Source organism: Mustela lutreola, chromosome 9 (genome assembly GCF_030435805.1).
Source record: "Mustela lutreola isolate mMusLut2 chromosome 9, mMusLut2.pri, whole genome shotgun sequence".
Classification (NCBI taxonomy): domain Eukaryota; kingdom Metazoa; phylum Chordata; class Mammalia; order Carnivora; family Mustelidae; genus Mustela; species Mustela lutreola.
In genome coordinates this window covers 67,550,522-67,577,550 of record NC_081298.1, presented here as the reverse complement: position 1 = coordinate 67,577,550, position 27,029 = coordinate 67,550,522, and the positions used below count along the sequence as shown (strand labels likewise).

The 27,029-nt window shown below is 36.3% G+C and overlaps 1 protein-coding gene across 3 annotated transcripts in view; it reads right to left on the bottom strand.

The window, feature by feature from the left end:
- Positions 1–27,029, bottom strand: part of SRBD1 (S1 RNA binding domain 1) — a 197,806-nt gene that overhangs the window by 66,703 nt on the left and 104,074 nt on the right. For 2 of the 3 annotated variants that reach the window (XM_059134564.1, XM_059134566.1), the window contains exons 15-16: positions 24,734–24,825; positions 15,008–15,090 (exon numbers count right to left, since the gene is read on the bottom strand). In XM_059134564.1, coding sequence (XP_058990547.1) covers positions 15,008–15,090; positions 24,734–24,825 — 175 coding nt within the window. Of the gene's footprint in view, positions 1–2,087; positions 2,135–15,007; positions 15,091–24,733; positions 24,826–27,029 lie in introns of all 3 variants that reach the window. The other variant, XM_059134567.1, reaches the window with a different exon arrangement.

Genomic DNA, 27,029 nt, shown 5'->3' with positions numbered 1-27,029 from the left:
CTCTTAGTGAGGAGATCTCAAAAGTTTGAGAGCCCCAACCAATGTCACTAAAATGAAGTTTTGCCTGTAATCCAATTGCTTTTAAAATTAAATTTCTCTCATAGTCTGGGGCTATGGATGATCATTACTAATCGCCGTGGCTGGAACAGTCTCCAAGTGGACACATTCTCGCCAGGCCTGACTGACTGCTCATGATGACTGAGTAATCGCCTAACCAGGGGGGCCAGTGCTCCCTCCCAGTCTCCCCTGTTTACATAAACCAAAGGCCTGGACCTCCCTCCTCTATGCTCTGTCTTTAAACTACACAAATAATGTTTCTCCTGGTCTTTGCCAACTCTCTGGGGGAGTGCTATGAAGGAATGACATAATTTTTAGAGCAAACTGAGGACTCTGAGGAAATGTGGTATGCCACTCCAAAGGACCAGAGATAAAATAGAAAACCTATTGTCATCCTTTTCATGGATCCTTGTAAGTTCCCAAATATAAAATGCTCTAATGAACTCTTACCTTTTAAATGCCTTACTGATTTCTAAGACTTTCTGTTTGTGAATGGTTGGTACATAGCACATCTGTAAAATGAAGGGGGTCTTTCAGAAATACTGCCAGGAAGATGACCTATTTTCCTCTTTCTCTCTAGGCAGGTTCACATCACCACATGATGCTGGCTGTGGCATAAATCCAAAGAAAACAAACTTTTCTTGGTCTTGCAAAGGCTGTTTATGAGTATACAGCAAGTGCTTTATACCCTGTCTCCTCATTAGATGGGCAGGTATTCTTTTGATTCCATTCCATGCGTGTACTTCTTTGAGGCATTACATCCTCACCTCTTTCCATAGTCAACTCCCTCTTCCAAACAAACGTCTGTCAGAGACTACTTTTCACGAGAATGACTTCCTTTTGCGCTATAGTATTCTAATATAGTATGTTGATAAACACATCTTACAAAAGGGAGGAACAATAGGTTCCTCACTTTTCCTTAACTCATCTGATACAAGGTAGTCATCCTCATTAGTTGAAGGTCTGGAATATTGATTTATTTTGTGATGCCTCCTGTGAGGTTGTGTGGGCTGCTTGAAAACCATAAAGATGCTACCAACTTCCCTAATGCCCTAACACATGGATCCCTTTCTTTTATTTTTTCCCCTTAACATGCTGGCAAGGATTGTTTGGATCATTCATATTCACTAAATGCCCAAAATAAAATAAAGGAAAAAATTTCAAGTTTAAAGTCAGACAAAAACATTATAGGAAAAAAGGAGAAAGAGAGAGAGAGAGAGAGAGAGAACCATTCTGTAGATAAACTTCATGCTCTGGTGTTGAAAGTTATGGTCCACAAATCAAAAAACAGCCATTTCTACAGAGTGAGGCTTTTCCACCATTCTCTCAGTGAATCACACTGTGGTTAGCTGAAAGTGCTGTTCACATAATAAATTAACCACCTCATTTCCTTCATCACCAAAATATACACAGCACCCCCATACAGATTTGTTTTAATAAACGTAATAAAGCAAGCCCAGAGGTTATAGCTGTTATGACATAATCACACCTCTGAGATTTGAAAACACTCACTTGCACATCATGCCTCAAAAAGTCTTTGCAAGCTCCCCTCCAACAAAACCTAACTGCACTCATACCGTCTGGCCCCATTTATTCCAAATAAATAATGAAACAAAAGCCTTGTATATGGCAAGAGAAAATTCTACCTTTCAATTACATATTTGAAAGGGAAATACATCTTTTTAATAATACTATACAGTAAACAGCTTGGGGGCCGGATGTGGATTATTAAAGAAACTATATCACCAGAGTTAACAGTGCACAAAGAAGGCAGACAACTAGCCTGCTATCTCACCCAAAACCAAAGATACTTTCTCAAGTTTGCTGTTCAACAAGACAAGCAATGCTGCATTTCCTTCTGTGGAACTAAGAAACAATCTCCATTCTACACAAATCCAGGCAAATTAACTTTTCTTACCTGTAATGATATTTAAAGTTATTGAGAGTAAACCCTCCCCCTAAAAGCCTCTCAACAATAGAATTTTCCCTCAATACAGACCTTTCCCCTTAGAATTCCTTTCCACGCTCACCAGAAAGAAAGACAGCGTGACACAACCATCCACAGCATAAGAGCGATCTGGGGGCAGAAATGTGCCATCAGTGAACACACGCCATAATTTAATGAGACCAGCTTTCCTACCTCTGCATCGCATCATAATCAGTTTGCAGGCAGGGTTCACTCCTATAAACCTCACAGTCCCTTCTACGGGATTATGAATTTAAGGCATCCTGTCACCGTGATAATGATGATGCCTTCCTCTTGAATTGAAATGAGACTATAATCTTACAAGTAATTTACCTGTACTATTCTTTTTTTTTTTTTTTTAAAGATTTTATTTATTTACTTGAGAGAGAGACAGTGAGAGAGAGCATGAACGAGGAGAAGGTCAGAGAGAGAAGCAGACTCTCCATGGAGCTGGGAGTCCAATGCGGGACTCGATCCTGGGACTCCAGGATCATGACCTGAGCCGAAGGCAGTCGTCCAACCAACTGAGCCACCCAGGCGTCCCCCTGTACTATTCTTAAAGACCACAATCAATACCTACCCCAACACACATATATGTAAAAATGAGTTCATCAATATTCCTTAGTAATATCAGATAATAGATATTCAGAATACAGTTTTTAAGTTATCAGAAGTGGTTCTCCTAATATTTACACAATTATTTCCTGTTCCTGATTGCTATAATTATCTAGCATTAATTAATTCATAATTAATCAATTTTAAATTTGGGTTTTCAAGAATTCTTTCCAATATGAACATTATTATATCATACAGTTTTTGCACTAAGAATTAGATTCTAGATTCTCTTTTATTATCCACATTAATTACACATAAATACTCAGCAAAACAGAAAGTAATCTCTCTTTGAATGTCAGAATTGAACATTTTTAGAATAATTTTTAGCCTGTAGACTATCCATCTGCACAATCAATATGAGACCTAACCGGTATACCAAAAACTTCCTTAGGGCTTTGTGCCAAAAAAATAAAATTACTAAGAACTTTCATAAATGTACATTTTAGTAGGTAATTTCACTTTAAAGATTCTACATCAATGAATCCCCTTGCAACAAAGGTTTTTCTTTGATTAAGATTTCACATTGTATTACTTAGAGGTCCTTAGAAAGACTAATTTTGTCACGAAGAACACTCCTCTGTAAGTGCTCTCCTTGATCTGCCTCTTTGAGAATTATCTCCACCGAGAATAGAAAATGCATCATGGAGCAAGAAAGGAATGGAGCAATAGGTGTTAAACTGAGGAACTCTGGTTCCTTTGACCATAGCAACCCTTCTTCACTTTTCAGTCATCTCACTGCAATCACTTGGCTACGCTAATGCTCTCTGCTCTGAAATTCACACTTTGCTTGAAAAGTGATTCACTTAAAAAAAAAAAAAATACTAGGAACTCACATTTCAAGTATACCCCACAAAAATTTTTAGTGAGAAGCTACAAAATTTTATGGTGTGTTCACAACAGAGTTAAAAAATACAATAAAAGAGCAACTAAACCGACACTCTACCATTCATTCACTCAGCAAATACTTACTGAGTATCTACCATGTGCCAGGTTGTGGGAGCTGCAGATACACTGGTAGAAACACCCTGTCCTCACAGAAGGGTTTACATTCCATTAGAAGAGACAGGCAGTAAACAAAATAATACAATAATTTCAGAAAATAAAAAATTCTCTGTTCTTCTGGGAGAAGGGGTATAGAACAGGAAGCTCCTACTTCACAGAAAAAGATAACTATCCAGGTTAGGGGAAGCAACCCGTCCTAGTCCTGCTCTCTTCCATCGCTTTCCAGCCATCCGCCACTCTGGGAGCTTCTTTTCGGAACTCTTATCCATTTCCTTCCTTAGGCAAGCTCTAGGCATCATCTTAGCAGGCATCTAGCCTCTGCCTCTCCAGCATCTTCAACTTCTCCCTAACTACTTCTATCTCCTTCCTATCAACATTTAAGCACATTCAAATCCTGACCTCCTTAAAAACGTCTCTTCTTTAGGGATGTGTATACACTTGTCTCTGAGTGCTCATCTTTCATTCAGTCTTCAATATGCTTTTACCTGACATCTGCCTCCACCACTCCAATGAAACTATTCTCATTATGGCCACCACCACCATTTTCTAAAAACTAAACATGAAAGCCCATTTTCAGTTTTTATCCTACCTTTATCTTATCTTTGTAGTGTTTCAGAATATTGATTTTTGCTTCTTCAAATTCTCATATCCTTTAGATATTGGTATTTCCCAATTTTCCTCTTAAATTGCATATACAGTAATATGCATTCAAAATACCTGGAAATCTTGTTAAAATCAGAATCTGATTCAATAGGCCTGGGCTGGGGTCCAAGAGGCTTTCAGTAGGGTTTCTTGCTGCTACTCAGGTGTAATCCTCAGACCAACAGCATTGGTATAACCTGGGAGTTTATAAGAAACACAGAATCTCATGCTCCACCCTAGACCAACAGTACCTGAACAGAATCTGCATTTTTTTTTTAAGATTTTATTTATTTATTTGACAGAGATCACAAGTAGGCAGAGAGGCAGGCAGAGAGAGAGAGGAGGAAGCAGGCTCTCCACAGAGCAGACAGCCCGACGCAGGGCTTGATCCCAGGACCCTGGGATCATGACCTGAGCAGAAGGCAGAGGCTTTAACCCACTGAGCCACCCAGGCGCCCCCACAATCTGCATTTTAACAAGACTCCAAAGGGTTTTATATGCCCATTCAAGCTTGACAGCATCCCATCCCAGAATTTATGATTCTATAAACCTGGGAAATGGGTGCAAGAATATGCATTTCTAAGAAGTTCATAGGTGATATTGATGCTGCTGGTCCAGAAACCACACTTTAAGAACCAATGGTTCTCAACATGGCCTGTACATTAGAATCACCTGCAGAATTTTAATGTGCTTGTTGATGTATGGTCCACCCTCCAAACAATTAAATGAAAATCTTTAAGGATGTGGCCTAGGCTAGTTATTTTTAAAAGCTTCCCTGCTTGATCTTAAGGTTCCTAATTTAGATAATTTAGGGGTGCGTTGTGGGAGTGGTTAGTCTTGAAAAGAAAACAGGATGAATGCTAGTCATATTATGATACCGTTATTATAACATTCCTTAAACATCAATTCTACCTAACTCTGCCCGGTAAATAGTCACTAGAAAGATAATCACCCACAGTTTTGTCCTAGGCCATATCTCTGAAATGACCATTTCAAATAATAGGACCAAACAAATGATACTTCACTTTTAAAACTCGCAGAAGAAAAATCTATTATTTGTCAAATGAAAAAGACAATTGAAAGATAGTGTTAGAATTTTGTGTTAAAAAGTATTTGAGGGGTACCTGGAGGGCACAGTCGATTAAGTGTCCAACTCCTGGGTTTGGCTCAGGTGGTGATCTCAGGGTCTTGAGACTGAACTCCAAGTTGGGCTCCATGCTCAAAGTGGAGTCTGCTAAAGCTTCTCTCTCCCTCAGCCCCTCCCCACCCTTTCTCTATAAAATAAATAAATAAATCTTTTAAAAAAAGTATTTAATTTGGTGCAAAATTAGGGTCTGAAAGATGAAAATTTCAAGGACTATCACAAAGAGAAATGTACTTAATATTAAATGTGTTTTTTTTCATTTTCACTAAAAATTGAAAATAGCTTTTTTCTGACTGCATAAATCCTTACTGACACATACACGCATGCACACAAGTATAAGAAATTAAAACCAACTGAAAGCCAAAGTCCCTAAGATAAAACACCTTTAGCATTTGACTAAGGTTTCCTGCATCTTTTTATAAAACTATGATTTATTTAACAAAAAGTTATAGTGTATAAGGAATACTATGTACCCACCAAACAACTTAAGAAATAAAATATTATACATATGGTTGAAACAAAATATTATAAATATAGTTGAAACTCCTGGTATATCACTCCCAGTTTCTATTCTCCCATTCCATACCCCACCCAGGGTAACCACAATCATAAATTCCAGTGCTTATTTCTATATTCATACTATATATTATATACATATAATACATACACATATATATATGTATGTATTTGTATGTTGGTATTTACAAATAGTATACAACATTATTTTTCATATCTTAAAATTTTATACCAATCACATAATACTGTACATATTCTGCAACTTGCTTTCTATCTTAATATATCTTATAAGGTTTATCCATATTAATACAGATAACTCTAACTGGATAATCTTCACTCTCATATAATACTCCACTGAGTATAGTACAGTTTATTTTTCCATTTTCAGGATGATGAATACTTTCCCCAAATTTTCATTGCTATCAATAGTGCTTCAATGATTCTAATACCTTCCTGTGCACATTTGAGGAAATTTTCAAGGCTATAATATATAGCAACAGAATTGTTGACTTGAAGAGAATCCCAATCTCCAACTCTGTTAATGTACAATTGCTCTCCAAAGACTTTGCACCAGTTTATTCTCCCGTAAGTTATATACAAGATTCCCAATATTCCACATGGTTGCTAATATCCAAATTTTCAGACTAAGTTTTGGCAACCTGAAAGGTTTCCTATACTGGCTTCAGTTTGCATTTCCCCAGGTACTGTGAAAGTGATCATTTAAAAAATATTTTTGTCCTTTTTGACTCTGCTTCTGTCAATGGCCTGTTCATATCCCTTGCCTATTTTTCTTTTTTCCTCTTGATTTGTAGATTTTTATATATTCTGAGTCTTTTATAGGTTATATGTTTTGCAAATACCTTCTCCCAGTCTGTGGATTTTCTACATATTATTTTATGATTCAGAGATGTTTTAGATTCTAATGCAGTTAATGTTTATTAATCTTTTCCTTTTATGGTAGTAATTTAAATGTCTTGGGTAATTTTTTTAATCATCCATGATAACTACTAGTTTTAAACACTGTGAAAATAGCTTAATGTTTTAGGAATCCTAGCACTTTGTGCTGCTGTATGAAAGCTAAAAGATGAACATGAGTAGAAACTGAAATTGATCTAGCTTCATTGTCCAAGGTCAATGACACACAAAAAGTAAGAAAAAAAAGATAAAGGAAATTAGATATTTCATCATTAATAAATTAAGGCATTACTGGTAAAAATTTCTTCAAATCATCATTCTGTTTCTTGTAAAGATAAATATGGTGTTATACTAGGGTGTGTGTATATATATATAAAAATGGCTTATTACACTGTTGGTGATTTCTAAGAAGCTGAGAAAACTGAAGTCCATACGTCAACAGAAGAGGCACAATTCATCCTGAAGTGAGGGAAAAAAAACCCCAAACACCCAGAATAGAGATTTTAAAACTAAGTTTAAGGAATAATTAACAAATTCTAATAGATGAGTTTATTCATACTCCCAGTCAAAGTCAATTACTTGTTTTTCAGTTACAAAAATCGTTCAGTTACAGTCACAAATGAATGAAATAATTGCAAGGTTAAGTTTGATTTTCATTTATAATACTGGCAAAGCGCAGTTTCAAATACAAGTCATATGCTAGGACGTACAGTTAAGGGACAAGATTGTAAAAACACTTTGGCAAGGAACTCATCTATGTAAGTGATGCCTGATTTTTTGAACAAATTTCCTCTATGTTTTATTTTTGTGTTTTATCTATTTAAAAAAACTGCTTTAGTGTAAGGGGGCAAAAATCCAGGTAAAAGTCATCTAAGTGACCGTCCCTGGGGAAGACTCTTCCCCATTATCCCATTCTACAATAACAAATAATTAAGGGATTAAAATACCCAAAAGGATTTAGGCAAACAATATAAAACAGAGGATTCTTACTAACTTTTATTTTTACAAATACATTTCATAATCCCTCCCTGCTACCTATAAAATAGTTTTAAAAACTTTAATAATATCACCACTGAAGAGTTGATTTTTTGTTTTTACTCATAACTGATCCCACAGAGCAGGTTGGGAAATAAGATACAAATTCCCACCTTTGAGGTTTTACCATGAAAAATTCTGCTGGGAAGATGATTTTCCTTTTACAGTGACTTCTCCATTAACCATAATAATGAGGAATAAAGATGCCCGGGATATAGAAAATACACTAAGGGTTCCAAAAACTCATTTTGGAACACCATTTCGTTCTCTAAAATCATCAAATGATCTAACAGGCAGGAAAGGAGGAAGAGGACTGTTTTGTCTTTCCTACTTTACTGTGTATGCTCATTAACAAATGGAAGTATTAATGAGCACAAAAGTACCTCAAACATGGTGCAAAAAAGAAAGATAGCAAGTAAATCCAACTTACTTAAATTCTGCTCTCAGGATATGACAAGGCCAAGCTAAACCACACTCCCCATGTCCCACAGAACTTGACAGAGCCAACCCTGCATCATCCTACTCTCACCCTGGAGTGTTTTCGTGGGAGCAACACCAAGCCACTTTCCAGCAAAGTCTTTAGGGGTCAGTTAGGGATATGTTGTCATTCGACCACATTGGCTGCCTCTCTCTCCAGAAATTATGACAGGCATGTGTTTTTAAAATCAGGTCTCCCCATTTTCTAAGACAAGAACTGGAGTGCTGCCTTTAGCATTTTGGCTGTTATTAAACCAAAAGTATTTTAGTTTCTATTGAAATAGTAATATTATAGCTTCTATTATTTCATTTAAGTATTCAACATTCTTTCTTTGAATAGCTTTCATTTTTAAAATCAACAAATGTTTGTCCAGCTACTGGAAAAATCAGAATAAATACAGTATTAAATCAGAATAAATATGAGTATTAAATTTTTACCAAAAGCATTTAGAGGCCCCAACTAAAAAAGAAATTCAGTCCCACTCTGGTTATATCAAAGTCTATCATATCAAGACTTAAAATTAAATAGGACATTGATCAGGATATGGACATGGATATGTATTTTACAATTTCTTCCTAATACATATTCACTATAGAAAGTTTGAAAAAAAAAAAAGTAAAAAAGGAAATAAAAAGCCCCTAATCACACCAACAAAAATATAAGTATCAGTCACTAGCCAGGTTTTTTCTTCAGTGTAAATGTATTTTTAAAACAGAAATTGGTTTTATTCTGTATCAATAACTTCATCGCAATTTATAAATAAAGACATGGGGGGTATGTGCTATGGTGAGTGCTGTGAAGTGTGTAAACCTGGCGATTCACAGACCTGTACCCGTGGGGCTAATAATGCACTATATGTTTATAAAAATTTTTTAAAAATTTAAAAAAATAAAAATAAAGAAATTTCTTATGTCATTAAATCCTCCCTGAAAACCTGTGTTTTTAATGGTTGTATATTTCAACTGATGGACATACTATTCTATTATAGTTGCTTCCAATAATTTTGTTCTAACAGCAAACATGTATATAAATCTTATCAATGGTTCTTAATACTGTCTTAGAAGAGATGCCTAAAGGGAGAAATACCAGGTCAATGGCACGCACTCTTTAAAAGTACATCTTGGGGCGCCTGGGTGGCTCAGTGGGTTAAGCTGCTGCCTTCGGCTCAGGTCATGATCTCAGGGTCCTGGGATCGAGTCCCGCATCGGGCTCTCTGCTCGGCAGGGAGTCTGCTTCCTCCTCTCTCTCTCTTTGCCTGCCTCTCTGCCTACTTGTGATCTGTCAAATAAATAAAATCTTTTTAAAAATAAATAAATAAATAGATAGATAAAAGTACATCTTGACAGGTATTGACTATTTGCTAGATATAACAATTTATACTTCCACCAGCTGTGTATGTGAATAATCATTTCACTATATCCTCACTTGCAGAGATGTTTATCATTTTATTATAACTTTACTCAATTGTTAGATTAAAATAATATCCCTTTGCTTAATTTGGGTTTCTTTGATAAAGAAAAATTTTTATTTTGTCTATGATAAATGGTGTCTAAATGCTCTTTATATGTCTTTTGTAAATGTTTTATTTAAACCAACATATAATCGTAAGCAAATCAACAAGAAAACACCAAAACCTTAATAATAAAATAGATAGTGGCATACATACAGATTTGTGGCAAATAGTTTCTCTAGTTCATCCTCTGGCTTTAAATTTATATGTTAAATGACCTAGCAAACATACTCCCAGGTATATAGCCAAGAGAAATGAAAACATACATCATAAAAATTTGTATAGAATGTTCATAAATAATAGCATTATTCATAATAGCCCAAAAGTGGAAATAACTCAAACTGATGAATGGATAGACAAAATGTTGTATTATATACATACAATGAAATACAATTTGCCCATAAAAAAGAATGAAGTAATGATTTGTAATGGATGAACCTTGAAAATATGCTAACGAAAGAAGCCAGTTACAAAAGACCACATATTGTGTGATTCTATTTATATGAAATACCCAGAACAGACATATCTATAGAAACAAAGTAGATGAGTAACTGCCTAGGGCTGGGAAGGAGGGGGTGGTAGTGACTGCTTATGGACTCCGGGTTTCATTTTGGGGTGATGAAAATGTTCAAATGTTCGAAACGTCTACTATAGTCTATTAAGATTTACAAAACTTGCTCTAATTTTTTTTTAAAGATTTTATTTATTTATTTGACAAAGATCATAAGTAGGCAGAGAGGCAGGAAGAGAGAGAGATAGAGAAAGAGAAAAGCAGGCTCCCCACTGAGCAAAGAGCCTGATGTGGGGCTCAATCCCAGGACCCTGAGATCATGACCTGAGCCGAAGGCAGCATCTAAACCCAGTGAGCCACCCAGGTGCCCCTGTCTCTTGCTCTAATTTTAGAATTTTTTAAACAGTATAATTTTTGAAGCTATGTTGTTAGATAACACAGAATGTTCAGGACAATTATATCTTCTTGGGAAACTGTTATTAATATAAAATAGCCCCCCTTGACCTGTTCAATGCATTTTGCCTTAAATTCTGTTTCGTCTGATATTAGCAGTATTATGACTTTCTTTTTCATTTGTGTGGAATATTTTTCTCCAAATTTCTAATTACAAGGTTGCTTTTTGCTTTAGAAACATCTTGCATACATATACAACTTAGAGCTGTATTTTATTTTTAAAAGTATGAGATTCTGCTAACTGGTGAATTTAACCCATTCATCATATATCTATCACCTATACCTATTCCTGTCATTATGTATTTTACTTATTTACTATTCTTCCTTGTTTTCTGTGCCTTTGGTTGGGATGATGAACTTTTAATTTTTTATTCTCATGATGTGCATTAAATATCCTATTTGTGATTATTCTTCATATCTTTCAGATTATGTTTTTCTAATGAAGTATAAAGTTAATCTACATCTTAATTATTTTCCTGAAAAAGAATCTTGTATAACTTTGTTTTCTTCTGCTCTCCCATGTTAAGCTGATCTGGCCCAGACTGATATATTTAAAGATTAACATCATAGATTAAAAAAAAAAAACACTTTGAGGCTCAACTAACATTTTACTGCACATATGTGTACTATAAAGCTCTCTACTGTTTCTTCACCTCAATACTGTGCCTTCACGACACTCCTTTCCCTTCTTTCGTCCCCACTCCCGCTTTTTTGGGGTCAGGAGTATTTTCATAAATAATTTTTTCAAAGAAGATTTGTAACATTCTAAAAAGATAGATCACTGCAGATCCAAAAATGTTTTTATTTTCTTCTCACATCAAATTGCTGAGTTGTCCAAATATAGAATTATGGGTTCGAATAACATCTTTCTCACACTTCAAAACTACTGCTTCTATCTTCTATTACTTGTTTTTACCAATAATAGGACTGCTTCTTTCCTTTGTAGGTGAACTGTTTGCTCTCTAGAAGCTTTTAGTCAGTTCTTTTTTTATCACTAGCATTCTGAAATTTCATATGAAGATGTCTGAGTGCAGATCTTTAGTTATCCTTTTATTCAATACTACCGGGCCTTTTCAAAACTTGTCTGTCTTCAGCATGAAGAAATTTCTTCCTATTATTTCTGTGATTGTAACCCTCCTCCATTCTCTTTATTTGAATTTGCTATGAGTTGAATGTTGAAGCTTTAAAATGGCCTCTGTATCATATGACATTTTATTCACACTGTCCAACTTTCACAATTTAAGACTGTATTCTAAAGAATCTCCTAGCTCAATCATTCAATTCATTAATTTGTTTTTAAGCTGTGTCCACTCTATTTAGACCATTTGGTTTTTTCCATCTTGACAAGCAGATTTTTAAATTCTAAGACAGACTTAATTCATTTTATCTAGATTTGTTTTACATATGCAATAACCTCTCTTTTCTCTCTGTGAATATTAATTTTACTTATTTCAAAGCCTGCTGCCTATTCATTGTTATTTTTTGCTTTTTGTATTTGGTGCCTCATTTTGCTGAAAAAAGTTTTCCTCAAATGTTCTTTGATTCTTAGCAGAAGATCATTTCAGAGTCCCCAATTATCTATGTATGCTGTTTTTGTTTACCAGCATTGGAATCCATTGATGTGGGATATGATGCCAGGGGTCAGGGATGTGCCAAAAGTTTGTCTTCCTGGCACGAGACTCCTTGAACTTCCTGACAACCAAAGGATACTTGAGGGATCTCCCAGCCTCCCTCTGGTCTCTGGATTATGCCTAGTGCTTGAGCTTGGATTCACAGGGTGTGGAGGGAAGGGGTCATGGTGGGCCTAGTCGTTCCACATGCACCTCCTTCTCTAACACTACAGGTCCCCTCCCCACTACTTGAACGTGATTCTGGTTTGAGAACACTATTGTTCTGTACATTTTTTTAAAAAGATTTTATTGATTGATTGATTGATTGATTGGACAGACAGAGATCACAAGTAGGCAGAGAGGCAGGCAGAGAGAGAGAGAGAAGAGGAAGCAGGCTCCCTGCTAAGCAGAGAATCCAATGCAGGGCTCGATCCCAGGACCCTGGGATCATGACCTGAGCCAAAGGCAGAGGCTTTAAACCACTAAGCCACCCAGGTGCCCCTGATCTGTGCATTTTAAGCTGCAGCTCCATCAGGTTTTATTTTTCCATGAATGTGATTCTTTATTTTTACTATCTTTCAGGGATTCCTGAAATTTCCATCCACCAACACTTTCTTTTTTTCCCAGCTTATCAACTTACTCATATGTGTTTATTATATGGATACAAATATACATGTGCACCTTCTCTGTCATCTTAACGAAGGTGGAATCATGGATATGCCAGTAATAGTGGTGGCAGAACTAAAGGATATCATAAGCTCAGCTTACCATATTGATCACTTTCTCAGTGTCATTATTTGCAGAAAAGTCTGTACTCCAATGTACAGACTTCCTTTGTATCTCAGACTTGCATATCCACTTCTATTTGACATCTTTTGGATTTCTTACAGGCATCTCAACTTAACATGTCCAAAACTGAATTACTGATCTTATCCCCACCAAATCTGTTCTGTCAGGCATCATCCACATAATAGGACTCCTGGAGCAAACTCCCTTTCCTCCACTTATTACCAAGTAGGCCTTATAAAACAGATTTTACTGCTTTCCATTTCTACTGCTATTAACTTTGTCCGAGCCACCATCATCTCTCACCTGAACTAGTATAACAGCCTCTGAATTGGTCTTACTGCTTCTCTTCTTCCTTTCTACGTCATTCTTCCCAGATTAGCCAGAGCCAATGTTTAAAAATACAAATCAGATCATAACATTCCCTTGCTTAAAGCTCTTCCATTTCTTCTTACTGCTATTGGAACGATGAACTCTTTCATGTTAAATGCTGTATCTCCAAAGAATCTGGAGGCTAAGTCTCTACTATTTACTAAAGACTTCTTTGATGCCAATAGCTTATTAGCCTTCCTTGGTTCTATGAGTTTGACTTCTCCTTTTCTTTTTTTTTGTTCTACTACCTTGCTGAAGTACTCCATAACTTCGTCTTGAATTAATACAGTTATAGTTCATCTTAACTAAAATACCTATGTAATAAAACTATTAAATTTATACTCTTTAGATACTAGGCATTTCTACCTAGCTATATAGCTAGATCTACCCCTTCAGCAACTATCCTTCCCAAATGAACGAGTCAAGTCAAAGGTCTAGGTGCCTCTTAGTCTAATTTGCTATAAAATGTGAATACTCCCAGTTAAATTCAATATGTGACAAGTTAGTCTAGGCTTTGCCAATGTGTGAATCTGGGTAAAAATCCTAACTATTCTGGGACACAGCTTCCTTTTCTGTCAAATGAAGGGGTAGGGTTATATGATTTCTAAGATCTCTTCTATTTCTAGTGGTCACAGATTCCATGCCCTAATACATTTCTTAGAGAATAGTACAGAACCTATCATTCAAGTCCCATGAAAATTATACAGAAGATAATATTTTATTTCAGATTTTAAAAAGTCTTTCACTGGAAATAAAAATAATTCAACTTGAGGTTTCTGAAGACAAGATATCATGGATTCACTTTGCCAAGATTTAATGTTGTCCTCAACTGCCCAATGAACACACACACAACCTCAAGAACTGAAAATACAGTAATGATAATAAGCGCTACTACTACTACTACTACACAGTAACAACTGAAAGATCATACTGGATAATGAGCAAAAACTCATTATAATAATCAAATAGAAATAGGAACCAGAAAAAGAAATAAGGCACAGTAGGTACCAAAGGCTTTTTCCTGAAAGATCAATAAAGATCAATATTTCATACTGGCTTACACAAAGAACCAACATACCCTCCTTGCTCCATTTCCTCTCTTTTTTTACAATAATGGTAAAGGGAGAGGCTCTCTGGATTAAGTTACTAGCTAATCTAATGTTTTAATAGTCTTTAAATATGACTACAGTCTATTCTAAATCTTAATCCAAACCATAAACACCAAAAAAGGACAAGACAAAAAAGAAAAACTCTAATAACATAACTCCTAACTACCTTCCCATCAACTGTGTAACCTCTGAAAATGGGAAGGTATTCCCACCGACACTTAATTACTATGCCAAGTCTGCATACTATTGACGGGTTTCACAAAGTAAATGACCCGCACTGCTTTACCTGGTACATTCCAACTCCAATGTGCTTCGGCTCAATTTTCACCAGCTCAGCTAATGGGTCTTGTACACGCCTTGCTATGGAAACTGAAAAAAACAAAATAAGTATGGCTTAATGTGAAAAACAGTATCCAAATAATAATTTAATTAGGACTTCATAATTCAAGTATTTAATTCCTTCCTTCTTCTCCCACACAAAGAAACCAACAATTTGACTAAATTGCAAAGTTTCCTTTTTTCACACAAAAGACGTGAATGTAAAATTTCAGGATTACTTTTGTTACCAGAATCTGTAGGCATTCTGGAGCACAAATAGATTGAAAGGTTAATACATCTGGAAAAAGAGATATAACACTTACTTGCTATACTTAAATAATCACCTGTTCATTCTTCAATCAGAGCATATCAGCGCACCTCATACTTTAACGAACAAGTCGATATTTCACTTTTAAATAATCCTGCATTATGACATATATTTGCAAATCAAGTATGTTATTAGGGCTAGGTCCTGATAGTGATGAGTAATGGATGGAATCATACTTTACTGCAACTGGAGACCAAGTCAGTTGGCTCATGAACACACTTGTATTGCTTAGATGTCATTGTAAGAGTAACTGTGAAGTGATCTGAATCTCAGCTGCTTGTCTCTGAACACACTCACTCACAGTTCTAAATCACATCTCTTTCCTGACCATAACAATCCACGGTCAAGAGGTCTGAGTTAGCTTCCAACATCCCTTTATCTGTTGTCATGTTTTTACTTGGTCATCATTTCTCATCTTTTTCTTATGAAATGGTAACAAAATTTCATACCTAATTTAACTTATATGGTAACAAAATTTCATACCTAATTTAACTTATAAGATAGATTTAGTGGGAGAAAAGAAATTTGGTATGAATATTAAGGATACTTCTAAGGGTAGCTCTTTTTTTTTCTTTTCCCAAGTGGTACAGTTACATTGGGTCCTTACAAACAAACAGCTTTCATTTTCTAAATGCGAGAAAGCTAGTCAGTGTCATCTTCTCACACAGAAAGTTGGATGAAATATAAACCCATGCAGTGAAAACTTTAAGGCCATCAAAGGAGATCTCATGCCTGTTCTTGTGTTATTAAACTGTTCAAGGTCTGGCAACAGACGCCACCACTTGCAAGTTACTATCGGATCCTCCTGTCACTGATTTGTACAATCTCTTCATCAGAGATAAGCTCTATGCTGAACATTCAGTTCACTGCATGGACATTCAAGTCTTTTTCAGGTATTTTATTATCACTTCTCACAAACAGTGACAATGGCAGCTTGCAAAGCCAGCTTAGAAAGCAATAAGCTGGTGTCATACAATCTGCCTATTTCCTCACTGAAGAAGATGCAGACTCCTGGCTCCAAGGCCTTCACATATATTTTCTTGTCAAACCTCACAACAGGTTAATGGGTGCAAGTGCTGCAGGTTACAGGGGAGCTGCTTCCCCCAGTAATCACATGTATAATTACACAGTGAGAGTAGATGCCACCAGGGAAACATCTGATAGTCTCTGGAAGAAAAGATCATTTTTTTATTCTAATCTTCAAAAATATAATCCAATAAGATTGATTTTCACATACAAACATTGCCAAAATACTTTCAGGTTAAAAACAAAACAAAACAAAAACACAACAACCCACAACAGGTATCCAAGTGAAAGACACAGGCATCAGAACAGTCACTGTAGGAAGGTACCAAAATTTCAAAAAACAGTTATTAATAATAGGTAAATCTCAGAGGAGTCAAGATGGTGGAGAAGTAGCAGGCTGAGACTACTTCAGCTAGCAGGAGATCAGCTAGATGGGTTATCTAAAAAGATTGCAAACACCTACAAATCCATCGGCAGATCGAAGAGAAGAAGAACAGCAATTCTAGAAACAGAAAAACAACCACTTTCTGAAAGGAAAAGAATGGAATCTGGGGCCACAAACAGAAGAGAGTGACTGGTTTTCATTTCCATTTTTAACTCTATATTTTCTATTGCAAATAACATAAATAATAGTAACAAAATCATGACATATTCTATTGAATACCAAATTAGAGAACTTTTAATGCTTTCTAAAATAATAAAATCTAATTATGTTCCTAAAAAATAAAATAAAATAAAATAATAGGTAAATCTCTCAAATCTACCCCTCCAGGAAAACCCACATTACGAAAATCTAAACTTAGAAACTGGTTAGAGCAGTTGCATAATTTGTTAAGTGTGAATAGGTTTCTCTTTTAAAAATTTTTTTAAGTATATAAAAGGACTTTAACCTATTTTCTACCTGGTTCCTCCTAATAGGTTCACTGCTAGCCTCTCCTTTGTTCATACTGATTTGCTAAATGACAGTTTCTAGATGACACATTAATTCTCCAGTAAGTCCTAAGAGCCTCTGGAGTTAAGAAGCCCTCAGTAAACAACCTCTACATAGACCCTAATGTTTCTAGAATTGGTATTTTGCTTTCAGATGCTACTCACTCTACAGACATAAAAACTCAAGCAAGCAAAGAAGAGATGGGAGATAGGAGAAAGAGGAAAATGAACATTGTTCATCTGAAGGATGTTCATTGTTCACAAAGGAGGAATCTAAACACGGTTTAAAGGAAAACTGGAAAGCTGTATGTACAGGCTTTCAAGAGAAGATGGTGCTGGCAGGATAAACAAGAAAGGAATTAATTAACAGTAATAATGGACACCCATAGGTTGAGAACGATCGGGCTGACAAAAGATTCCTGAAATTAGGATACAGATAGGTAGCTCAGGTAAAAGAAGTCTTATAGAGTGCTGATAAAGAGAACAAAGACAAAGGAAGAGTCATAGCCCAAAAGTTGAGGGCATGTGCACATTGTGAGATAGAGAAGAAAAGATGGACACAGTGAAAGAGTGTGAAACTAAACAGTGAGGAAAGTAGCAACAGAAGTAAAAAAAATTCTAGAAATGTTTAGCATAGTAACCATATGTCCGCAAATTTTTACTACTGTGTGGTATATATTCAAGAAAAATGAAAACATATGTCCACATAAAATTTTGCACATGAATGTTCATAGCAGCATTATTTATAACAGCCAAAAAAGTGAAAACAACCCAAATGCCCATCAGCAGATAAATGGATGAACAAAATATGGTATACCCAAATAATGGAAAATTATTTGGCAATGGGAAGGGATGAAGTGCTGATACATGCTACAGTGTGAATGAACTCTGAAAACATTATGATAGTGAAAGAAGCCAGTTACAAAAGACCACATGTTGTAATGATTCCATTTATATGAAATGTCTGCAGTAGGCAAATCCATAGAGACGGGAAGTAGATCAGTATTTATCAGGGGGTAGGGGAAGAGGGCAAGGGGGACCGACTGCTAATGGGTGCTGGGTATCTATTTGGAGTGATGAAAACGTTCTAAAATTGGATGGTGGCGATGGCTGCACATTCTGACTGTACTAAAAAACACTGACTTACACACTTTAAAAGGGCAAATTTTATGCTATTAAATTATATCTCAATGAAGCTGTTATATATTTTTTCAATGTAGTATATCCAAGCATAAGCCAATACTATTTTGCCCACATGATGTCAATATATTTCTATGTCACTGTTACTATTCACCATTGTTCAGAAAATTCTAGTCAGTACAGCTGGACAAGGAAAAAAAGATGGTTATCATTACTGAAAAGATTTGATGGGTCCGAAATCAAAGGAGCAAGACTGATACAAAGCGAAGGTCAAGCAAAGCTTTATTTCGCGCCAAGCATTGAGAATCAAACTGACTGGTCGGGGCCGTCTCTTACAGAGAGGGTAACCCCTCTCTGCCTTGCCAACTAACTTTAAAAGGGCAAAGGCCATGTGGTTGAGCCTGGCCACACACATGTGGCCAATGAGATTGTAGCACACAGAGAAAGCTGTCCAGTAATGCTAGGTCACGCACAAGTGACCAATTGAATCACAATTTACCCTATAGTAGATATTTGAACTAGCCTATCACCTTGGTCAGAATTGGCGCCCAAAAGGCACCCAAAAGTGGGGCCCACACTCCTCGGTAGCTAGGGAGACAGTATGCACCCCCACTGATTGGATGTCTCCACCTGGCCTGACCCACCCTTGTATTTGGGCTCTGTTACCTGGGACTGGTTTCCCGGACTTGCTTTTAAGTAAGTCCCCTGGTGGCAGGGGAGGGCAGGGTCAGTTTAAGTTTTAATGCATAAACAACAAAATCACTGTTTAACCGGATGGCATCGATGGCATTGCTCTGGCTAAATAAGTCCTTATAGACTGAAACTAGATTACTATTTACTGATGATGTTTGACTACTTTAGAAAACCCAAACAAGTCAACTGAAAAAATACCAGAACTCAGATTTCAACTGGCTGGTTTAAAAACACCCAGCACCTGGGTGGCTCAGTGGGTTAAAGCCTCTGCCTTTGGCTCAGGTCATGATCTCAGGGTCCTGGGATTGAGCCTCTCTGCTCAGCAGGGAGCCTGCTTCCTCCTCTCTCTCTCTCTCTCTGCCTACTTGTGATCTATCGGTCAAATAAATAAAAATCTTTAATAAATAAATTAATTAATTAAAAAAAATAAAAACACCCAGGCAATAACTGATAGAGTACCATATGCCATCAACAACTAATAAGAAAATATTGTGAAGGGCAATCCATTTACTCTGTGTGTGTGTGTGTGTGTGTGTGCTGCCTGTGAGTAATAAAGTATACAGAACTTGGATTAAGGTGACAATTTAACAGAATTTCAGTTAAATGGCTCCAAAGTATATATGAAAAAAGGAAATGCATAAGAAAAATACAATTAAAATTTAAAAAGTACAAGTGACATCACAAGCCACTGTAACTGATAGTCTTGCACGGTGGCAAAGTGAGACCAAGGAAAAGAAGACTAAAAATACACATAGGAATTTCATCTTTAATATATGGTAATCTGTTAAATGGTAATAATGTAACTCAGTGGGGAAAGGGAGACAACTAAACCACTACTGAACAAAAGTTAAGCATTAGAGGAAAAAAATAGGTTACTTACACCCAAAGGAGGGGTGAGAGACTGAGTGCTCTCAAAGGTCCGTAAGCAGAGCTACCTCCTATGGTTAGGCAGGATGTCTGGTGCACAGACCTGCACAACCACATGAAGTGACCCTGAAAGCACCACCCCCCTCATTCAAAATGTATCTTCTATCCGAAGGAGTAAAAGGGTTCTATGTGTTTTGGTCTTCAGTTCTCTGAAATATCTAGAATCTAAAAGCCATTCTAAAGCAAATAAACTTAATGCTTGAAAAACTGTACTAAACTACATTCTCCTAAGAATTTACCTTATTTTGTTATCTAGGAATATCAAAGTGAAAATTTTTATTTGTAAAGTCCCATACTCCCCTCATTTTCCCCTTCTCCTTGCCATCAGACAGCAACAGAGGCAGATAAGACTTCCCAGGGTGTTTTTTCATTCAGCAATTCCAAATAAGAATTTTTTCATTATAAAACTTAGTAAAATGTTGTTTCAATAAATGATCTTGATCCCCTAATTAATGATTTCATTTTTGAACAAGAAGCAGACTAATCTATTGGCCAGATAAAAATATTCCTTATCTTAATTGTAGTGTCAGTGGTTGTGGTAACCTGATTAGTTTAACTTTTCAAAATTCACAGATGAATTCAAGAATTCACCTAAAAAGGTGACTATTATTTTATGTCAAGTTCATTTAAGTGAATAAAATACCTTTCTTTTCTCTAAGGATGTAAAAGTTTTTCTTCCATCTATATAGTCTTTACTTCCTCCTAGTGGCTTTCGCACTACCGCCACATCTGTCTTCAACAGTGTTAAGTCTCCTCACATGATAGGTGACCCTTGACTGTCCACCAGGGCCAGAGTACCAAGAAGCTGACTGTAAGTGCTTTGCCTAAATGTGAAGTTTATCAACTGTGGGCTTCGTTATATGATGATCTGGCTCATTTCTTGTGGACCTCTGATCTTTTCATTAGTTTCATTAGGTATTTTCTCTTGTGCAGGTCAGTATTCCCCTATCTCCTGCATGGAAGATTTAGTCTTAAGATCTCTACATCAGCATGTAAATAATTATTTAATATGTCTTTTTTTCAGCAGCTATCCCCATTATTATGTATAACCTGTGTCCTCCAGCAGAGAGACTTTCTGTTTAACCCTCTCCAGAAGAAAAAGTTTCCGGTCTTCTACAAAGATGAAAGAAGGAGAGTCACTCAACTGTGTGGAACAGGAAATCTAACAATTTTGGTTTTTTTAATTTGAAATAACATAAAATTAACTATTTCCAAGTGTACAATTCAGTGGCATTTATTATACTTACACTGTTGTACACACCACCACTTCTACCAAGTTCCAAAATGGTTTTAGTGCCCCAGAAGAAAACCTTGTACCCATTAAAGTAGTCCCTCTTCATTTTCCCCTCTTCCCAGTGCCTGCTTTCTCCATCTATAGGTTAGGCTTATTCTAGACATTTCATATAAATGTAACCATACAGTTTGTGGCCTTTTGTGTTTGGCTTCTTTCACTTAGCATGTTTTCAATGTTCACCTACCTTATGGCACACGTCAGTACTCATTCTTTGTTATGACTAAAAATAGTACCTCGTTGTATGGATATACCACCTTTTGTTTATCCACCCTTCCAGTGATGGACATTTGGGTTGTTTCCAGCTTTTGGCTATGTGAATAGTGCTGCTACGAGCACTGTGTACACCTATTTGAGTCCTTGTTTTCAACTCTTTTGAGTATATACTGAGGAGTGGAATTGCTGGGTTAAATGGTATTCTGTGTTTAATTGCATCCAACTGCTTTCTATATAGAACTTTCAATCAATCCTCTCACTTAGGCCTACCTGCAGCCCTCCCAAGATAATTCTAAAGGTAACTTGGTGCATGCATTTCCCAAACCTATAAGGGTTCCATGAGCATTTCAGATTAGTTCTTGGTTTTCTACAATGCTGTCTTAGTATTCAACGTTCTCAAGTTGTCTAGATCACTTATTATTCAGCCACTTGCTTTCCCATTTTAAAACGATTATTGCTGTTCTTTCCTCTCCCTTCCTTGTCCTAGTAAGTTTGTGCCTTCTTTCCATCACGCTACTGTCACTTTTACGGGAGTTTAGAAAGGTATGTAAAGGAATACTCAATCTTCTATTTTAAATCAGAAATCCATAATAAACATTTTAATATCATCTACCTACTATTCTATCCAATTTAAATGCCTCTCCAGTATAATGAACTTATTATGGGGGACTGTAAGAATATATAAGGATAACCTCTGCTCTCAGTAAGCTGAAAAACTGGTCAAGAAGATACAGTAATATGAAGGTCATCTTCTTACATATGTTTAACACTGCATGAATGTTAAGGTTCTGTTATATTCTGCTATAGTAAACTTACGGAGGGCTGAAAAGGAAAACCCACACCCATAGGTAGGACAGGTCTCATATGAATTATAAAGTCATCCCTGCCATCAATCACTAGAAATGAAGAATTGAGGAAGACATGAACTCTAGAAAACCTAGCATGGAAACTCTGAGCTTCTTTCAATAATTGCTTCCAGGATCAGTTCTTGAAGGCTCAAAATGTCTATGTGGATGTTTTGAGTTGACAGGGATCAACATAGTCATTGCCAGGTGAAAGCAAGCTGAGACATAGCAGGAAGGCATACCTGCAGTGAATCCCAAATTGAACACACAAACAGACTTTGGAATCTGAGTAATTCGGGCCATATAATAATTCTTCTTTTTATTATCGCCTATTTTCAGACAGTCTTGTTGGAATGTTACAATCTTGTCTCACCTATAACACGCTGACAGTTATGCACCCACATATGCCAGTGGCGAAGAGGAAACAGTAGCCCCCTTAGCAGTGGGAGGTCTGAGAGACTGCCACTCCCTAGACAATATTTCTTTCAAATGTTCTTTTGGAAGATTCCCTTTCAGTGCCAACTTGAAAGGTTCTGAATTGAATTTTAATTTATTTTTTAACAGAGAGAAAGTGGGGGAGGGGCAGAGAGAGAGGAAGAGAGAGAATCTTAAACAGGCTCCACACTCAGTATGGACCCCAACGTGGAGCTCAATCTCGGAACCCTAAGATCATGACCTGAGCCAAAAATCAAGAGTTGGACACAACTGACTGAGCCACCCAGGCACCCCTGAATTTTATCTTTTAATTTAAAAAAGTATCCTTTTATTATACAAGTACACAAGTATTATATATGCACTTATTGATTATGTGGACACTTTAAGCCTTGGTTTATAAGAATAAAACAAAATAATCCTGGTAATGCATTTGTTTGCACAATGTTTCACCTATATTAAGTGCTTTAAAAGATTAGTATTAGCAGCTCCCACTATGATTACTGTATCTCCTCCTACTAGTATTATTGCTATTGTTATTATAAGGTCAGTACCAAAAGAGCACAGGCAAGGAGGCAGAGACCACACTGTGCTGTTGTGATAGGAAAAAGCTTCACAGAAGGACCAAGATTTTGAGCTGGGATCTGAGCTTGAGAAGATGATCATTTTAGACAGAGGATATCATGGAACAAAAATCAATTCGACAATTGAAGGGAAACTACAAGCTCTTTTGAATGTAAGAAATAGGTTTTTAGCCTCAGACTAATGCAAAAATTTTCAAATATGTTATCTCCAAGTATAGATTTCAAGAACAGTCAATGAAACCTGATGAGAATATTTAAGGAAGACTTTACTTTTTTAAAGGTTTTACTTATTTGAGAGAGAGAAAGTGCATAAGAACACAAGAGGGGGTAAGGGACAGAGGGAGAAGTAGACTCCCTACTGAGCAGGAAGCCCAATGTGGGGCTCTATCTCCAGACTCCAGGATCATGACCAAAGCCAAAGGCAGATGCTTAATCAATTGAGCCACCCAGACGGCCCTTAAGGAAAAATTTTAAATGAAGAAGTCCCTTCTAAAAAAGTAGTCTAAATATCCCACTATCACAGAGAGAGATGCTCAGATTTAATAATTTGATTTTAATACAAATTACTTTCACTAGATGTATGAAAGTATCTCAATTTCTTCACACACAACATTTTATTCCACAAAACAGAAACCAAAGTAACTTAATACAACTAAAATCAAAGCAGGCTGTTTTAAACATTAATGACTGCCCCATTAGCAAGATAAGAGAAACTGATCATTCGACAAATAGCAAGAAGCTGTGCGTGTTTATATATATTTAGGTTAATATATTATTTTTCGAAAAAAAGCTGTAATAAATATTTTGTAGTAGTAATAAGAGATTTGGAGTATTTTATTAATTTTATTATAACACTTAAGCACCTAATTTTACTAAAGATGTTTTGGACTAATTTTTTATTATACCTTTTTTTTTTTTTTAAGATTTTATTTATTTGACAGAGAGAGAAGGAACATAAGCAGGGGGAGTGGTAGAAGAAGAAGCAGGCTCTCCACTGAGCAGGGAATATAATCTAGGCTCCATCCAGGGATGCCAGGATCATGACCTAAGCCAAAGGCAGACGCTTAACGAATGAGCCACCCAGGCGCCCCTTACTATTCTCTTTAAAAACAGTATTCTTCCTCTTCTTTTCCATAATTTCAACTACTATTCCAATCAACCATTTTCTTTCTAACATGCTAATTTTTATGCATATACCTTCTAAATTTTCTTGCTTGCTAAAAATAAAAGTCCTTCAAAATATCAAAACCACACACCTTTGTGATGGCCCACAGTTTCTTACCTGCACTTCTCAAATTAGGGTCCAGCCCTGGCATCTCTTTGTTAGCTTCAGGGCTGACACTGTAGATTGAGGCCCCTGCTTCACTGACGATACTGAGAAGAAAGAAAAGGGGAAATATGATTTTCCAAACTTTCTCCCTGTCAAAGAAAATTAATGAATAAGACTGGGCATTATAAGAAAGAGAACTGCAGTGAAAAGTGCTTTCTTTATATTTCAGTGGTACCTGTAGCATATAATTTTTCATAAAGTGATCAAGTAAGGTTTGTGTTCTTCACAGAGGAAAAATCCATAACAAATTCATTGAGTTGTTTCCTGTCAGTAGTAAGGACACAGTTTATAGATGAACACAATGGACCCTTTCCCCTAATGCAAATTTTGAATTTCCAGAATATACTGAGATTCTCTTCTGTTCATAATCTCTTACTAATACTTATGACCCCCAACTGAATTAATCATTCTAAAGTATCATGGAGAACACATACATGTGAGTGGATATGTGCACATGTGGATATATAAAAAATCACTGCCATGATTATTACTCAATTATAATGAACAACCACAAATGTGAATAGGAAAGGGACCAGACAGGATATTATCCCACTTCTTTTCAGGAGGGCCTGAAATCATCCTTTTAGTAAACTTGAAGCCTTTCACTTCAGGCAGGTATTAAACCGTTATTTAATCAAAACATAACACACATAATCCTCTTCTTCTTCAGCTCCAAATACTTTTCAAACCACGGTGGGAACACTCTTTTACAGTGGACAAGTATACAGTGGTTGACATCACTACTTCACTCCTTCAACATTTTTTTTAATTTTAAATTTTTTAATTTTTTTAAACATATAATATATTTTTATCCCCAGGGGTACAGGTCTGTGAATCGCCAGGTTTACACACTTCACAGCACTCACCAAAGCACATACCCTCCCCAATGTCCATAACCCCACCCCCCTTCCTCCAACCCCCCTCCCTCCAGCAACCCTCAGTTTGTTTTGTGAGATTAAGAGTCACTTATGGTTTGTCTCCCTCCCAATCCCATCTTCTTTCATTGATTCTTCTCCTACCCCCTTAAGCCCCCATGTTGCACTACCACTTCCTCGTATCAGGGAGATTATATGATAGTTGTCTTTCGCCGCTTGACTTATTTTGCTAAGCATGATACGCTCTAGTTGGTATATATACACAATGGAATACTATGCAGCCATCAAAAGAAATGAAATCTTGCCATTTCCTTCAACATTTTTAAATTACAGATGTTCTTTTTTTCAGATTTTATTTATTTCTTAGAGAAAGAGACACATGCGAGCACATAAGTGGGGGGAGGGGCAGAGCGCGAGGGAGAAGCAGACTCCCCACTGAGCAGGGAGACAGACACAGGGCTTGATCCCAGGACCCTGAGATCACCGCTTGAGCCGAAATCAGACACTTAACCAACTAAGCCACCGAGGTGCCCCTAAGTTGGAGGTATTCTTTATGACATAATATGCAAAGGAACATTATCTACCTGAAGATACCTGTGGCTTTACCATGAGACCAGCCAGGTGTCAAGACTCAAAAGCAGAAACATATTTGTGCTTTTTAATCCACTTTTAGAAACGTCTTCCTTTCTCTGTTCCTCAATATTTACTTTAATTGTGAGACAAGTTTAGTGGGTAACTTTTAACATATTGCCTCTCTGTAACAGCTGAACACTGATAAGAAAAGTGTGAAAATAGTTAGTTTGCTACCCATCTTTGAAGAATTCTTGACTGAACTTTGACAACAATTATAAGCCATCAAACTTCAGAAGATTATTTTGGGGAATATGAAGATTTATAGCTATTTTTTGCAACCAAGTCTACTGTCCAAAATTTCCTAATAGGAAAAATGAACACTCTGTAATTGTTTACCATCATCAATACTACCATCATCGTACAGAAAGAGGTAACTGAGTGCATATTACACACAAAGTACAAAATCAACCACTTTATAGACTTTATCTCATTTAATCCTTTTATGGTGATTTTTTTTAACAGATAAGTAATATGCCCAAGGTCACTTGGCTGGTAAACTACTGAGTTGAATTTGAACCCTAATCTGCTTTAAACCTTTTTTTTTTTTTCCTTAAAAGATAAATTTTAATATACAGAATAAAATCCAAGATTTTGTTTTTCACCTTCCCCAAAATTTGCGGGCATGACTTCTGAATCTGACCAGGAAAGTTTATATTTTGGTCCAATACATTATTACACAAGTAGTATGATCAAGTCCGGCTTGATTATCATAAATCATACAAGTTAACAGAATTTACCTT